The following is a 16,393-nucleotide window of genomic DNA, read 5'->3' on the forward strand; positions in this document are numbered from 1 at the left end:
CATCTTCGGAATTCCTGCCTTAATATCTGTGTCATCATCATTGTGATTTAAAAAGCAGTTGGAACTGATGCAATGGCAGGGGATATGACTGGAGAACCAGTGGTGGAGGAAAAAAAATAAATGCATTAAACCAGATGGATCATAACATAGATGCTATTCCTGTGTTGTGACTAAAAATTTCTTGTAGCATCAACAGAATGCAATTTTAAGGGAAATCTGGCAAATTCAGTTTGCTTTTGGGCTTGTTACCGAAAAGTAAAGAACCTGCTGATGGCCTCTTACATCTGCTGAACTTTGTGGAAATAAATGGATCAATGGGCTTTAAAATTTCCTACAGTACTAACATAACTTTAGCTATGAGGCTATTTAAGGGGCATTCCAGTGAGCTGATCTTGTTTATGTCTGCTACAGAGTTGATGTTTCTTTCATAAAGAATTTCTGATAAATTGTGGTTAAAAATCTGCCTGAAGTCAGGCTATCACAGTAGAGCAACAGACATGATTTAATAAACAATCCACCATCTCAGAGTTGTCCCTTTTTTTGCCTCGTGAAATATTTGCTGGCTCTATCTGGAATTCTGCAAATTGTTCACTCAGCTTTCATGATTGGTAGAAGATGGCAAGGATATTTCAGGGTTCATCCCATTAACAAAAAATGTTTCTTGTGTTGATTTTTAAGACATAATTCCAGGCATGATTAAACAGATGGTGGTGACGTACTTATTCTTGACTTTGGTAGTGTTGCCAATCAGCATTGCCCACTCTAAACCCATCTGCTTTTGGGGAAAGGGCGGTTGAGAGGCTTTTGCATTTCATTGTGGGGTGTTGTATATTTTCTTGTTATTTTGGGGTGGTTTGGTTTTTTTTATTTAAGAAAGTTGCTTGAACAGTTCCCTCCTCACTTGAGTTTGACTGGTCAAGCTGAAAAACAGCTTTTTTACTCTCCGTGTCTGATCATCAGTTGTGTTTGAAAGAACTTTCAGGCTCCAAACTAGCAAATACCAAAATTACGGCTGCTTGTGCACCCTTTTTTTTTTCACTTATGGAATTTTAAATTATGTGATCATAATCTTTTGCAATATTGCTTTTTTCTTGTTTTTTTCAGTGATACTGATCAGTATAATAGCTGACAACTTGTGAATAAGCTGAACTGTTGTATCTTGCTCAAATTAGAAGTATTATTCTTCCCATTTTACAAATTGGGATCCTAGGGCAGAGTAGTTACAATTACAGAGATCAAGTAGATGCAGGGTGTCTGGCTTTAATTACTTGGGCCTAATTTTTCCAATGTATTTATCATTCATATGTTCAAAAACACTTCTTAGAGACTTTGTGATTAAAAGTAACGGGTGGTTTTGGAGGTCATGCACTCAAATCTTACACCCAGGCCTAAGACCTTGAATCAAACACTGGCAAATGAAAAGTACACAGTCAATGACAGCCACTTAAGATGACATTTCACAGCTTAACATATCATTGCATAATCTCTCTGGGGCAGCGTCAGAGATGGAATTCAGCTTTCCAAGATAGTGTGCAGCTGCTTTTGTGTGTTCTTTCCTTTGTTGCAGTCCTCTCTTGCTTTATGCTGCAGAGCAGGATGTAGAGCTTCAACAGGCAAGTCTCCTTCACCACTACTTGAGCCTGAGCACAGTGGAAGGAACATCATATGTTTGTATCTTACTTGTAAATTCGGTGTCATGGACAAAGGGTTCGAGCACAAAATTAACATGGCATACTTTAATTCATGTTTTAAGTCACGAACTCATCGATTCAAAATTGTTAGTGTGGATATAACCTACTTTGGTTCTTTTTTCACTAGGTCCTGCAAAGTGGAGACTGCAATATTCTAGAAAGTATTAGAAAATGAAATGCAGGTATTGATAGTGTGCTGAAGAGTCAAATATTACATGAATGGTAGACAGCCAAGAGAAGTGATGACCAGCATAAAGGTGTCTGGCTACCTTGTAAGATGCACATAGAGAAACTGCTTTTTAATGTAGCCAAGTGTGGATTTACATATTCAGGAGCAAAAGTCTAGGCCACAGGTAGGGAATAAAGTACCTTAAGAAGCATGATATCAAGAAAAAACCATGGAAGTTGAAGAATAATTATTTATTTTTACCAGGCTTAAATACTGTATGCAGTCTGTGGAGCAATAGCTTAAAAATAATGTGTTGCAGGTACACTGAACCCAAAATTCTGATAAATGGAAACATCTATCCAGAAGACAGAAACCTAATAGCTGGAAGTTGAAGCTAGACAAATGAAGAGTAAAATAAATAATCTAAGAGAAATTTCTTCCTTTTTAATAGGATACTTAGCATAATTATGAAAATCAATAAGATATTCTTCATCATAATAATAAATAAATACATTTTGGATTTTGAGAGGTTAGAAATTGTCATCTGTAATTCTGGTAGATAACATCTGTCAGCTTTTGCTTATAAATAGTATTGAGTGCTCTAGTGTTGTGAGGACAGGAGGTATCCATAGCCAAAAAAATGAAATTGGTAAAGCAGAAGCTGTAGAATAGTCTCTGAAGTCATGATTTAAAGCTTAAATAGTATACTTTATGAAATTCAATCTCTGAGCTATATTAAAGGAGCACCGCAGATTTTGTTAAAATTTTTCAGTTTTGATTTATGAATAGCCTACCTTTTTCAAATTCTAAAAATTCTAAAGACTGATATCCCTTAATATTTAATAATTTCAACCACATTATTTATTTTATTCCTGTTCAATATTAATTGTATCTTGTTGATTTGATAGCTGTATTACATCTTTCTAGTTTTGCGTAATCTTGTTAACAACATCATAACTTTGGTGCCTTTTTTTTTTCTTTAATGTGATCAATTCATTACAAAATCTAATTTGTTTTAGTAAATTACTTTGGAACTTTTGAAAGGGATGAACAGATGTGTACTATCTTGTCAGTATAAAAGTAGCTCTCCTTTTGGGGCTTTTGTTAGCTGCTTTTCATGTAAGTGGTTCAGCTGGTTAGCAGAAGATACTTGACTTCAATTTGTTTTTTCTTTTTCTGTTTTTTTTTTCAATAATCTGTTCTTGGTTAACTTTATAGCTCAAGCTGGGCCTAAAAGTGACTTAATTTTTCCTCTTTTGTGTGGCAGTAGAAGAATTTGCTTTGTGCCTCTGCTGTTTAGGGATTCAGTTGTGTCTCCACTGTTTAAATGATTCATTTTTAACATGAACATTTTAGTGAAATTACTACTCTACAGATGATACTTAGGTCAGGATTTCCTTTTTATCTAACAGTCTGATAGAGATGGAAGACGGATTAAAGTAATCTGTTTAGATTTAATCCTGGTAAGATTTTCAGTGTTTTCATGCTGGAAGAAAGCTTGTAGTGAAATTTGTATTGTATGTGTATTTAGTTTTTATTAATGGAGAGTGTGCCAGCTTCCTAGCTTGACAGTTAAAGTTTGTAATTGTGTCAGGTCCTTTTGCTGGTCCTGGCGTTTTGTGTGTTGTCATACACATTAAAAAAAATGTTTTGCCATTTTGTATTTGTCATTAATCAAGAAAGATGGCCATTAATACACATTTTTACTACTATTATTTACAGTTTTGTTCCTTAAATGTAGGTTATAACAGAATATACTGTGGTGGTATGGATTTATGCAATGGTTACTCCGCATGATGAGCAATTAATCTGAAAACATACATTAGTGTACTTTGATACCTGGTATCTCAGATTTCCACCAAATTACTGCCTTCTCACTGGTCCATTGTTCTCCCATGCATGAAGAAGCTTGGGATATGTTGTCCTGCAAAAACCAAAGTGGCTGTGTCATTATTTCTTAGTGTATTTCTGAAGTGTTCATGTGTTCTGGACAGATGGAAGAAGTGTGGAAGGAAGAAGAGGGGGACTGTCCACTTCTGAATGAATTCACTGCTGAATGGGAGAACTGTAAGCTCCGAAGATGTTTAGTTTTGGTCTTAGCTTGCTTTCAGCGGTGCTTCCTAGTCTAGGTTGAAAGTACCATTTAACTGAGGTGAGAAAGTAAATGTGGATGAGTCGATTTGAAGCTCAGGTAACATCTACACTAAAGGTCTCTGGATCTGCAATATCCTGACTTAAAGCTTCAGTTAAGATGAGATGTATTGTTGAGTGGTGGTTTGGTATGGTGGGACAGGCAATAATTAGTGTCCTTATTCTGTGATCTGAAATGGCTGTGCATTTGTTTCACTTATATTTGAACATATTAGTTGTAGTTCTGTAAAATCTGAAATGGTCTTTTGTACTGGTAGTCAGATAGTTTATGTTTTTCACTGAGTTGAGGTAAGCTAGCTTGCTTCTGTTCTTGATTCCACTCTTTCAACTTCTAATGGCCAGAAGCACTGCAGTATTTCTGTGGGACTTTCAGCTTTCAAATTTATTAGATATTCATGAGTAGTCTACAACATGTTTGATCAATCAGCCAAAAGGTGAAGCTGTTCAACCTCCCTTACCTTATCGGTGATGCCACCAGCTGTGGCAGACAAAAAAAATAATTGAGAAGATGGAGCAGATGGCCCAAGTTTCATCAGTACTGTACTGCACTGGAGATTCTATTACAACAAAGAAGAAACTTGATTAAAACAAATTTGACTTGTCTGGAGGTTTTGGTCTGCTTGCTATATTATTACACTAGGGTAACTTGTAGCATGGACAACACGTTTTCAAAAGTGTTTTTGTCAGAAGGATGTGTAGTTTTGCAAAATAGGTCAGTGTATTGGAACCTTGTGAATCATACACACACTTTTCTACAGGTTTGCAGTTTATTATTGGATGCTTATGGGAATGTTTTAGAATATTAATGTCTCTTTTAAATGCATATTTTAATAACTATGTTACAAAACAGATTTTTTGTGCAGTTCAGACCAGCTCTTATGTTACACTTTTGTAGAACCACTGGCACGTACTGTGTTACTTGGCTTTTTTTAGGTGAATAATAGAAATCATCATCACAGTTTTAAAAAGTTAATCATAAAAAGGCCTGTACATCTTGTAAAAGTTATTTATTGTTTGTCTACAATATGGCTGTTGGTTTATGGGGTTTTTTTAAGCCTTTCACCAGTATAATGTATTAGACAGTTGAACCATTTTTGCTATGGAGAAGACAACACATGGCTGAAAAATTGAGGAGGAATGGAGATAAGTATTACACTTGTGCCTTACAAACAGCTGTACTTTTTTTTTTTCTTTCCAAACATTAACAAAGCCAATTTATACTTCATATGCCATGGTTTTGGTTCTGTGGAATTGAAGAAGTGATTGCTTTTGGATTCTGCTAATAGAAGGAAATATAACATGATCAGGGTCAGTGTTGTGATTGCTTTTAAACAGGTATTTAATCCAGTTATGTGCCTTTCAAGTAAAATCTAGCCCCTGAAGACATGTCTGAAGACATGTTAGGAGTTGCCATTTCTTAGGAAGATTAAGGGAAAACTCTTGCCTGCAGTGTGGTAGGACAGGGAAGGGGGAAGAAACACAGGGACTACCTGTTTGCTAGTGTCATGTAAAACGAATGTGGATGTTGCACAAGGTTGTGGTGATAGAGAGGGAAAGATCCATGTTAAGCCTTTAAGTGCTTCTCCCTTCCTCTTCTCATAGCAGATTTGTGCTCGAGGTTAAAACTAGGATAGTTACCCTGACAAATGTAGACAGATTGTGTTGAGGCTGTAGATTTATTCCCAGGCTGTCTTACCTGGGCTATATAACATGGTTGTGAGTGGAAAAAGCTTCCTGTTTATGATGATTGTGGAACCTACACTAACTACAGTTCCAGTACAGCTGTTGCCATCGTGATGGTTTCATTAGTGCTGTATATGTCTGAGAATCTTGAACTACTAGTAAATTTAAATCTCTTGTTGCTGGGCAAAGCTCCAGGTGCTTGCTTTAGTGGAGGTCTGAACCTAGATACCCTGTGGTTGGCTATGGATAGTTACTTCTTTGGCAGTGAAAATAATGGGGAACATTATAGGAAATCTGCAGGGAGGCAGAGGTGCATTCATACTACTCTGACAACTTTGATGATATTTAAGATAGACCTGAATGTTGTTGAAAACTAAACAGATCTTGCTTGCTTACATAATGCATGTCACACTACCCATAGTATGCTAGCCACTGGAGTCTAATGAATATAACAACTGAAAAATATGACAGAGGACAAGGTTTTAAAGAGAAAACCCTCTAGTTTAGTATTCTAAAGAAAAGAATCAAATACCTCTGCCTTTACTGAAGCTTCAAGAGCTTGTAATTTACATCCTTAGAAATATGGCTTTGATCTTTTTTATTTTGGCGGATCTGAGGTGTCATTCCTATGTTTATAGATAGGGAAAACATAAGAAGAAATAAATTTTAAAATTCCTTTACAGGTCACTTTAATATCTACCAGGTAGAATTGCTGTTTGAGAAGATGCTCATAGTTTGTGTTTGATGTGCATTTACAGTGTCCATATATGGGATTTGGTTTTATGATAAGGAAGAATGCCAAAGAATTGCAGAGCTCATGAAAAAGTAAGTGATGGGTAAACGAGACTTTTTGTGCTTTTTTTATGTATGTATTTCTGTACATACATGCACATTACATTACTAGGATGGTCATACCTTTCTACTTTAAACCTGCATTTATAGAGTTTGCTGCAAGTAAAGTTGTCACACCTGCACTTCATATAATCAGAAGTCACTGTATTGCAATATACTTTTACATAATATGCTGTGCAGCTGTCCAGCTACATCAGTGTGTAACAGTTCATTTGGTTTATTTCCTGATGACTCAGAGATCTGTTTTGAAGAATTGTATTCTTTGGGGGTTTAGTATATTTTTCAGTTTAGAGAGGTTTTCTTTTGTAATGTTGCTGTTAACCTTTTTTTCCTTATGTCAATGTAAGTGTGAGCTATCATGAAGGCATACTTTAATAACACAGTTTCTGTGGTTTATATCCTGTTTCTACATCATGGCTGAATTCCTGTTCCTCATTTCTTGGCAAAATGTACAAAATTCACTTTGGTTTTGCAATATAAAGCAAGACTTTAATTAGCTTTGAAATCATTACTTTTACATATATAATATTATTTTAGATTTGCTATACAGTCTTTAATTTTGCAATCAAATCAGAGATTAGAATTTCAAGCAGAACTGTATTTTCAGCTGTATTTTAATCTAATCATGGATAGTTTTTTCACTGTCAGTACTTTCTTTTTGTGTCCGGGATGGACAGGGCTCATTCTTCTGCTCTGCCCTCTGACTGGCCTAATGATGGGCTTGTTTGCAGTGATTCGTTTCTTATGACTATATTGTGCAGGTTTTCCTGTTTGTTTGGAGGAGGAAGGAGCTGAAGTCTTACGGGTTTTATCAACATGTGCAATCTAAAGTTTTCAGAGCTATAATGTAGAGGATAGTAAAGGGGCTGGATTGGAACAGGCAGAGATTGGCTATACCAGTTGCCTGTGGTATATAGGGTTGGACATGTCATTGTGTCACAATTCTTTTAAGGGACAGGAGGAAGGATGATGTAGAGCCAGGTCTTTGTCATCCCAAGAAAAGCCATGGGAGGTGGATACAGTCAAGATGACCACATTAGGTACTAACAGAGCACAATACAAAGGCACTGTCAGACCTGTGAATCTCTCCTTTTCAGGTCATCTGTCCCAGTCTGAACAGCTTCTGTAGCCAGAAGCATGCTGAGGAAGTGACATCAATTTTGATTGCCAAAGTTACAGAATGCCCAAAAGCCCATTTATGTGCCCTGCAGTACAAGCCCAAACAAGGCTTATCCTCGCACAGCTCAGTCCATAGCAAAGTGCTTTAACTCTTCTACTACTATGTTCCAGATAGGATTTGTTATAAAATACTGGATGGGAGGGTAATCATGTTTCCTCAGTATCTCTTTCTAAAGTAATACCTACTGGTTTTCATTTTGCAGTGACAAAACATTGTGAAACACAGACTGTGACAGTAGTGGGGATTTGTTTAGGCGTTTTCGTTGGTTTTGCTGTATATCCTACAGCTCTACAATGAGTCAGTTGTGACCCAAGAAATAATTGATGGGGATGAATTTACAGAAATAAGCAATGGACCCTAAGAAACGCAGGTTTTTGACAGCTGATTTTAGTTAACTAGCTCAAGTTTCAGTCGGTGGTGATTAGGTACTCTCAGACTAGTAATTTACTACAATAAAAACTAGTTTTCAGAGGATTCATGCAATTGTAAACCACGCGTAGTGGTTTATAATAGCAGTGTTTCATATAGATAAAAAACACCCTGTCGTTCAGCCAATTGGCTGCATGTTTTAATTCTCAGCATTCTACAATAATAATAAAACAGCTGGGGCAGGAAATTGGTCATTTGCTAGTAGTTAATGACTGATTTGTGTATGTTTGCCATCCTCCACCACCAGCAGAACTGAATAACACTGTAAATTCCCTGCTCCTTCCCTTCTGGGTATAGAAATTGTGACTGAGTTATGGAAATTTTAGTCTGTGGCCTAGTGTATTCAAGATTGGAGAAAATTAATCTCATGCCTGGTCAAATTTTGTTTTAATATAGATCTTTTCATAAAGATTTTTTTACACATGTTTTAATGTAGATGGGGGAAATGAAAATATTTCGATTTTTATTAATTACTGTAATGTAGTTGTGGTTAAACTTTTTATATCTGTTTTTTGTCTTGTATATTCTCCTCTCACCTCCAACTTTTAGCCTAACTCAGCAGGAACAATTCAAAGCACAGCAGGGCACGGGAACAGGACTGTCCCCAATGATAATGAATTCTGCTAATAACAAAGAAGTGGATATCTTACGGATGCTTACCAAGGCCAAAGATGAGTATACCAAGGTGAGACTTGCTGTCTATAAAAAGAGGACATTTCTTTTTGGTGATACTATGATACCAACTTGCTCACACTTTACATTTTAAAACATAAAAGGTTTCGGTTTAGTTTGTTTTTAAATAGTTTTACTCAAAGTGAAACTGATTTTGGACAGGGTGCTCTCATTCTGTGTAGAAGTGGCTGGTAGAAAAGTTTTGTCGAATTTGGTTAAGATTCAAAAGAAATTAATGCTGTCAATGAAATCTTCTGAAAGGAGAATATGTATATGGTTGATTATTTATTGAATGCTAGCAGGTAAGAATAAGTATAAATTGGCTTGCATTTTGACCCGTGAAGCTCTTGTGCTTATTGAGTAGCCGCTGGAAGTTGTGTCTTCTGTCTGGGTGAAGTATTCAAACCTGCTAATAGTTTCTGTGGTTGTAGAAGTAACTTCCTTCAGAGAAGACCTTTAGCAGTGAAGTTACTGCTTTTAATTGTGGTTGTTAGCTACTTTCAAACACTAATGGCAGGAAATGAAAAGGTTGAAATGTAGCATGATTTCAGTCCATGTGCTGTTTTGGTCTTCTGAGGCTTCTAAATAAACAAGTAACTAATGGACTAATAACATTCTCTGTTATTGAGCAATCAAAAACATTTTACTTTGGGGAATAAAAATCTAATAATTTTAACTATTCATATATATGCTGCAAATTATTACAGAGCCTGCAGGTTCCTACTGCTGTTCCCTGTATTTTGTATGTGTTGTCATGCAATAGCAAAGCTCATAAGTGGTCTGAGTCTAGAAACATATATATCTTAACATAAGCAATTTAAGAAAGAAAAAGTTATTTTTCTGAAATGTGGCTACTAATAAGATCCTCAGAGAGGTAGTAGCAAACTATTTGAATTATGGTGAAATGTAGCACTTTTTGTTGTGGTATAGCTTTTTTTGAATCTTAGGATCTTCATATTTTCTGTAATAGGAATTTAATGTGTTATAGTGGGCAAACACCTTCAAAACCTGGTATCTTTTCTATGTTTTAATACTGAATCAGTATCTAGTCTTGGCATAAAAGAGTGTGATTTGAGATATTATGAAATATTTAAGCAGTTAGCATCAAATAACCTTAAAAATACTGTAAAAGGGAAAACTGGAGATTAGGCTGTCTTCAGATTCTGTGAGAAGGAGGTAATAGATCTAAAAAATTTACCTTCCATTTCTACATTAGCACAGAATAGCACACAGAAAATCAAGACAAATGAGAGGAAATTCTAGATCTGTTGTTTAAATAATAGGTTGTTGTTTTTTTTAATTTTCCCCCTGCAATTAAGATCTTTTGCAAATTTTCTTCTTACTTAATCTTTAATCTTTCTGCATTTAAGGGATCACTAAGGAAGTAACATGCAAAATTCCTCTTCATTTGGGAGATGAGTGCTAGGAGTATCTGACCTCTTAAGAACTGTAAAAGCTTTTTCTTGTTTCATTAGAAGTATAAAATTAAGAAGGGTGTGATAAATAAAGGCAATGACCTTTTTTTTTTTTTTGTATGTTAATGTCAATGTTTCAGAGCGGTCATGCTTTTTGCCTGCTTTATGATATCTACTTTCTTGCTAGAGTATGTCATACAACTTATAATGCTGATGTCAGCATCTGAAATCAGTTATGAAATATGGTGTTCTCCTTTTTGAATTCTGTGTGGTTTTGGAGAAAAAGGAGTGTTTGGAGTTTAAAGTATTTGGAGCTGTAGGATAAGAACATCAATTTTCAAAGCATCTGAGTAAATTTTGGTCAATTTTTTTAAGTCCTATGATGAGATTTATTTTTTAGAGTGTAACTAACTTGTAAGGGTATATCTTATTCCCTAATTAGTTTACACTTTGAGAGGTTACATGTAAAATAAAATACAAAGGCCCACCCCTCCACCCCCTTTTTTTTTTAATGGAGCTTTGAGTTGCTAAAACATTAAAGTATTTTTTGGAAAATGTACTACGTACGCACTTGCCTTTTCTTGATTTCTGGTAAGAAGAGGTGGTATTAGCTGGCTTCATAATGATAGCTAAGGAGATAAACAGTTGAAGAGCTGCTAGGGTACAGAACAAAGCATGATAAAACATGTTTCTCTTCAGCCATTGTCCATGTCTTATACTAAAGACAAGCTCTGGATTTAGGTCTGTGCTGCACAGTTCTACAACATCTACCCATTTACCACACCATCTTTGATCTATTAAAGTTCAGATTAGGTGGATGTCCTTTGGCTGGTTGATGTGCCCAGAATAACTGAAGCTTCCTTCTTCATTACTAAGGACACACAACCATTTGATAAGAACATCATTTCTGTCAGTAAGCAAGAATGGTCTCTGGACTTCTGTTTCTGTACTTTGACTACTTCTTCACTGCCTTTCAGCAAACTGTTCCAATGGCACTGTTCTGCCCAAACAGGAATATAGTTTCTAAGTTTTCAGGTGCTTTTCATTTAGCTGTGTGAAAGACTTGATAGTAGGATCCAGAAGGCCTAGCTTCCCTGAGGGCATTGTGCCATACTCAGCCTGGATGATGCAGAGCGTACACTACTGTTCTTAAAAAGTCTGAATTGGTTCTGTGTGTCTCACTTAAGCAGGGCTCTGACTGGAAATCCTTGCTGGTGCTGCTCTTCTTTGAGACAGTTCTCATCCTCCTTAGTTCCTTTCTTCTGCTGAGCACCTTGTACGCCTTCATGTGATGGTTCATTAATGTCATCTTGTGGCTGCTTTACATAGGCTAGGTAGAAATTCCCAGTTTCCAGGGCTTTTAGCTTTGCACTCGAGCTCTGACAACTTCAAAGTCCTTTTCATCACTTTCAATATAGACATCTATCTGCAAAGCCCTTCTAAGTTCTATCAGGTCTTGGATGACCCTTCTTTCCTTCTAGCATCTCCTTGAACTTGGCAGGTCTCTGCAGCTCACATGTTTCAAAGTCAGGTTTTTGCTACAGAACATGAAATTGGGATGTGACATGGTATTTGCTTCAGGAGAACCGCAATACTGAGGTACTGTGCTTGTCCATTTGTTATTTGTGCTTGTCATTGTGTTTCCTTTGACGATGTCGAGTTCAGCTTAAGCTTTGTATTGTACAGGTAGACTGTGAAATCTGACAACACAGAGCAGTTGTTTGCCTCAGTTGTCTCTGACTATACCAGACTTGCCTAAAACATCCTCAGTGATGATCTTGTTCCTTTTGATTGACATTGATCACTTATGTCTATTTTTTTTCCAGTGTTGCTTAGCCTTTCTTTGACTTGATCTTAGAACCTTTTGATTTCTTACTAATCTTTTGTAGGAGCATTGCTTTGAACAAGACACATGACTAAAGGACAGACCTGTGAAGCAAGATGTAGTAATCGTCAAGTGTTTTAGCTGATGACTATTCTTCTGGTTCTATCACTCAAGAGCATGGTGACATTTCTTTCATGTTGCTTGATGCTGTTTCTTGATGATGGCATCTGATATCTTCTTTACCTGTCCACCTGACAATTGCTTAAAATGTCATTCTGGTGCTGCTAACTTACTCATCAGCAAGGCCATGCTACCCATCTGCCAAAATGACCTTATATTCTGAGCTCCAGTAGTTACAGATCCCTTTGAAATCATCACAAGATTTTTTACTCTTCAACATTCTTCTTTGTATTTGATACCAGCCTACTAGCTATGTTATCAAATCATGGGGATGATACCGAGACAGGTCAATGGCATTCTCTAATAGGCCTTTGTGTATGCTGCTGCTCATTTTGCTGAGGAGTTTGGTCTGAAAAACACTCATGTAGTGATAACTCCATTAGACTGTACTGCTTCTCACCTCATTTTTATAAGCTTAGTTCTGTGATCATGCAGAGTATGACAGTGGCATCTAAGGTACTCATGGTTTCTGACGAGTTCAGCCTATAAAAATACCCTGGGGAAATAATGGTATTATTCAAATTCTGCAGGACTTAACTGTGAAATATGCAAAGAGCATGCTATCCATCATGTTAAAGAAAAAAGTTTAAATATAGGCTTATATGTTTTTTGGCCAAAAAAAGCTATGCTGAAAAATAGCAACAAGAAAGAGGTATATTGAAGAAAAGTCAGCATCATTAGAAAGAAAACAGTTCGGGAGAAAAAAGCCATTTAATTTCACACATAATGGTGTGGTTTTGGTACGTGTAGTATCATGTAGGATCTGTCCAATCTAAAAAAGAAAATTATCTTTATTTGTTTTAGTATAGATCAGATAGGGGCTACAGGAAGCACTTACTTGGACTATGGAAAAAAAATAATCTGGTAATTAATTAGGTTAGATGCTTAGCCGTCCTTAAGTGAATGAGGGACAACATAAGTCACCAGTCAGAAACTCAGTGACAAAGTGATTAAGAATAATTCTGTCATTTGCCCTGGTGTATTTAAAGCTTAAAATTGATGAAGTTGCAGAAGGCTCCATACTAGGACATTGTTGAGAATCCATATGAACTGCCTGGAAATTATGAGAAAATAAAGCTTGTAGAAAACAACAAAAAAGTGTGTTATTCAAATTCAACGTTAAACAATGTGTAAGCTTGGAAGAACCTAAGAAAACAATTTTTTGAGCAGTGCATTGATAAATTTAACTCTGAGTTAATAAATGCAAAGGGAACTTTTCCGTAGTGTAAAAGCTTTAATAGATATTTTAGTGTTGTGGGTTGCCTAGTATTACTTCTTTCTGTTACGATTTTTTATAGCATTCCATTCATAACTATTTTAAATAATAATTGCTTGGCAAAACTGAAACTTCAGTTTCTGTTGAGTGCTTCCATTAATCAGACTTTGAATCACAGAAAAGGGATTTTAAACTAGCTTTAAAAGAAAACTGTTGTGCTTACGGTGAATAGTCTGTGGAATTAGTTCTTTATCTGAATTTTAGGACATCTTTAGTCATCAGCCTTGCACTGTGCTGTGAGATGGGTAGCAAGGCTCTGGATGAACGAGATACCACATTTTAGTAAAATTATTTCTTTGATTTTTATTTTTCCCCCTTTGCCCCAAGAGGGCAAAAAGTGTAGCTGAGTTTAAATACAGTTTAAATATATTTACATCTTGAATGCAGCCCACTCAGATTAGCCATGAGGCACTTGCTACATGGTTTTATATTTAACTGAAATTCAGTTTTGCTGTGAAGCTCTGCATTACTGGCAAAGTCAGTACTTTGTTCTTCATGTTTTTTTCCAGTCTAGTGCTTGAGGAAGTTTCTCACATTATGCAGTAGGGGTATAGCAGGAAAGAAGAGGCAAAGTTCTTCAAACTGAATAGCTAACCACTTTATGGCATGATTGTCTGTGCATACTTTAAAGTTATTTCTAAGAGCACATTTGAAACAAAAATTGTCATACAATAGAAGAAAGCCAGGTACATGAGGGGAACTGCACTTGTACTTAGCAGGATCATGTCTTCAGAAATTCATTGCAGGAGTCCTTGACTGTCCGAACACCCACAAGATGTTTTTTCAGCAGAGACTCACAAAATCTTCGAGACCTCTGGAGATAATCTAGTCCAGCCTCCCTGTTTACAGCAGTATCAGCTAAAGTGGGTTGCTCAGGTCCCATGTTAAGTCAGATTTTAAATATCTCCATGGATGGAGACTCCACAACTCTCTGGGCTACCAGTTCCAGCATTCAAACATCCTTAAAGTAAAAAAGTTTTTTTCTTAATTTTAAGCAAGATGTTGTATATTCTGTTTTTTGCCTTTTGCCTTGTCTTCACTGGACACCACTGAGAAGAGTCTGGCTCAGTCTTGTTTACTTCTTCCTATCGGGTATTTATACATGTTGATATTATACCCTGAGCCTTCTCTTCTGGAGACTTAAGCCTCTCCTTGCTTGACAGGTGCTTAAATCAGCTTCATAGACTCCCAATGAAATCACTCATGTGTGTTTGCATCTTTCTTGTGCTGGGAAGCTGTCCTGGTTTTGGCTGAGTTAGGGTTAATTTTCTTTTTAGTAGCTGGTACAGTGCTGTGTTTTGGATTTAGTATGAGAACAATGTTGATAACATACTGATGTTTTCAGTTGTTGCTAAGTAATGTTAACATTAAGTCAAGGAGGTTTCAGTTTCTCAGGCCCTGCCAGCAAAAAAACTGGAGGGGCACAAGAAACTGGGAGGGGACACAGCCAGGACAGCTAACCTGAACTAGCCCAAGGGACATTCCATACCATAGAATGTCATGCTCAGTATATAAAGCATATATAAAGAAGAAGGAAGGGGGACACATTCAGAGTTACTGCATTTGTCTTCCCAAGTAACCATTACACGTGATGGATCCCTGCTTTCCTGGCGATGGCCAAACAGCTGCCTGCCCATGGGAAGTGATGAATGAATTCCTCATTTTGCTTTGCTTGGGGGGGGTGGGTGGGTGGGGTTTGCTTTACTTATTGAACTACCTTTATCTCAACCCATGACTTTTCTCACTTTTCTGATTCTTTCCCCCATCCTGATGCATGGGGAGCGAGTGGCAGCTCTGTGGTGCTTAGTTGCCAGCTGGGGTTAAGCCATGACAGTTGCCCAGAACTGGACCTAGCACTGCAGTGCTCAGTAGAAGTGTCTAACCAGTGGTCTCACCAGCGCTCAGTAGAAGTGAAGGATCACCTCCCTTGATCAGCTGGCAATGCTCTGCCAGGCAATGTAACCCAGGATGCTGTTAGTCTTCTTTTGCCACAGGGGCATGTTGCTGATTCATATTCAGCTTCTTGTCCACCCAGGTCTGTTTCTGCAAAGCTGTTCTTCAGTTGGTCAGCAGCAGTTGGTCGGCCTGTACTGCAAGGGGTTATTCTTCCTCAGTTTCCCTTCGCTGAACTTCATGTTCCTGTCAGCTGGTTTCTCCAGCCTGTCAGGGTCTCTGCGGCAGCAGAACCATCTAGTCTATTAACTACACATTCTTGTTTTATATTGTCTGCAAGCCTGCTCTGTCCCATCATTCAGGTCATTAATGAAGATGTTAAACAGTATTGACCTCAATGTCAAGCCCAGGGGTACACCACTAGTGACTGGCTTCCGGTTGGACTTCACGCCAACAATATACTGAGTCCAGCAGATCAGACGGTTTTCTGTCCACCTCACTGTCCACTTACCTAGTCTGCATTTCATCGGTTTGTCTTTGACAGTGTTATGGGAGGCAGTGTCAAAAGCTCTGCAAAAGTCAAGGTAAACAATATCCACTGCTTTTCCATCATACACTGAGCCAGTCATCTAACTGTAAAAAGCTACGGGGTTGAGCAAGCAAGGTCTCCCTGTTATAAATTCATGCTGGCTACTCCCAATCACTTTCATATCCTTAATATGTCTAGAAATGGTGTCTATTAGAAAGCCATTTGTTTCATCACTCTCCCAGTTGTCAAGTTGAGGCAAACAGGCCTGAAGTTCCCTAAATCCTCCTTCTTGCCCTTCTTGAAGGTGGTACTGGTACTGACATTTGTTTTCTTCCAGTCCTTGGGAACCTCCCGCAGTTGCCATTACCTTTAAAAATAGTGGTTTCACAGTGACAGAAGCAACTCTCTCTGCTCTTATGAGTGCATCCAGTCTGGTCCCATGGATTTG

At 37.3% G+C, this 16,393-nt stretch overlaps 1 protein-coding gene across 1 annotated transcript in view; it reads left to right on the forward strand.

Annotated features, from left to right (window-relative positions):
- Positions 1–16,393, forward strand: part of DCP1B (decapping mRNA 1B) — a 46,995-nt gene that overhangs the window by 17,965 nt on the left and 12,637 nt on the right. The window contains exons 4-5 of the mRNA XM_040594361.1: positions 6,453–6,519; positions 8,705–8,840. Coding sequence (XP_040450295.1) covers positions 6,453–6,519; positions 8,705–8,840 — 203 coding nt within the window. The remainder of the gene's footprint in view (positions 1–6,452; positions 6,520–8,704; positions 8,841–16,393) is intronic.

This window comes from Falco naumanni, chromosome 5 (genome assembly GCF_017639655.2).
Source record: "Falco naumanni isolate bFalNau1 chromosome 5, bFalNau1.pat, whole genome shotgun sequence".
Taxonomy (NCBI): Eukaryota; Metazoa; Chordata; class Aves; order Falconiformes; family Falconidae; genus Falco; species Falco naumanni.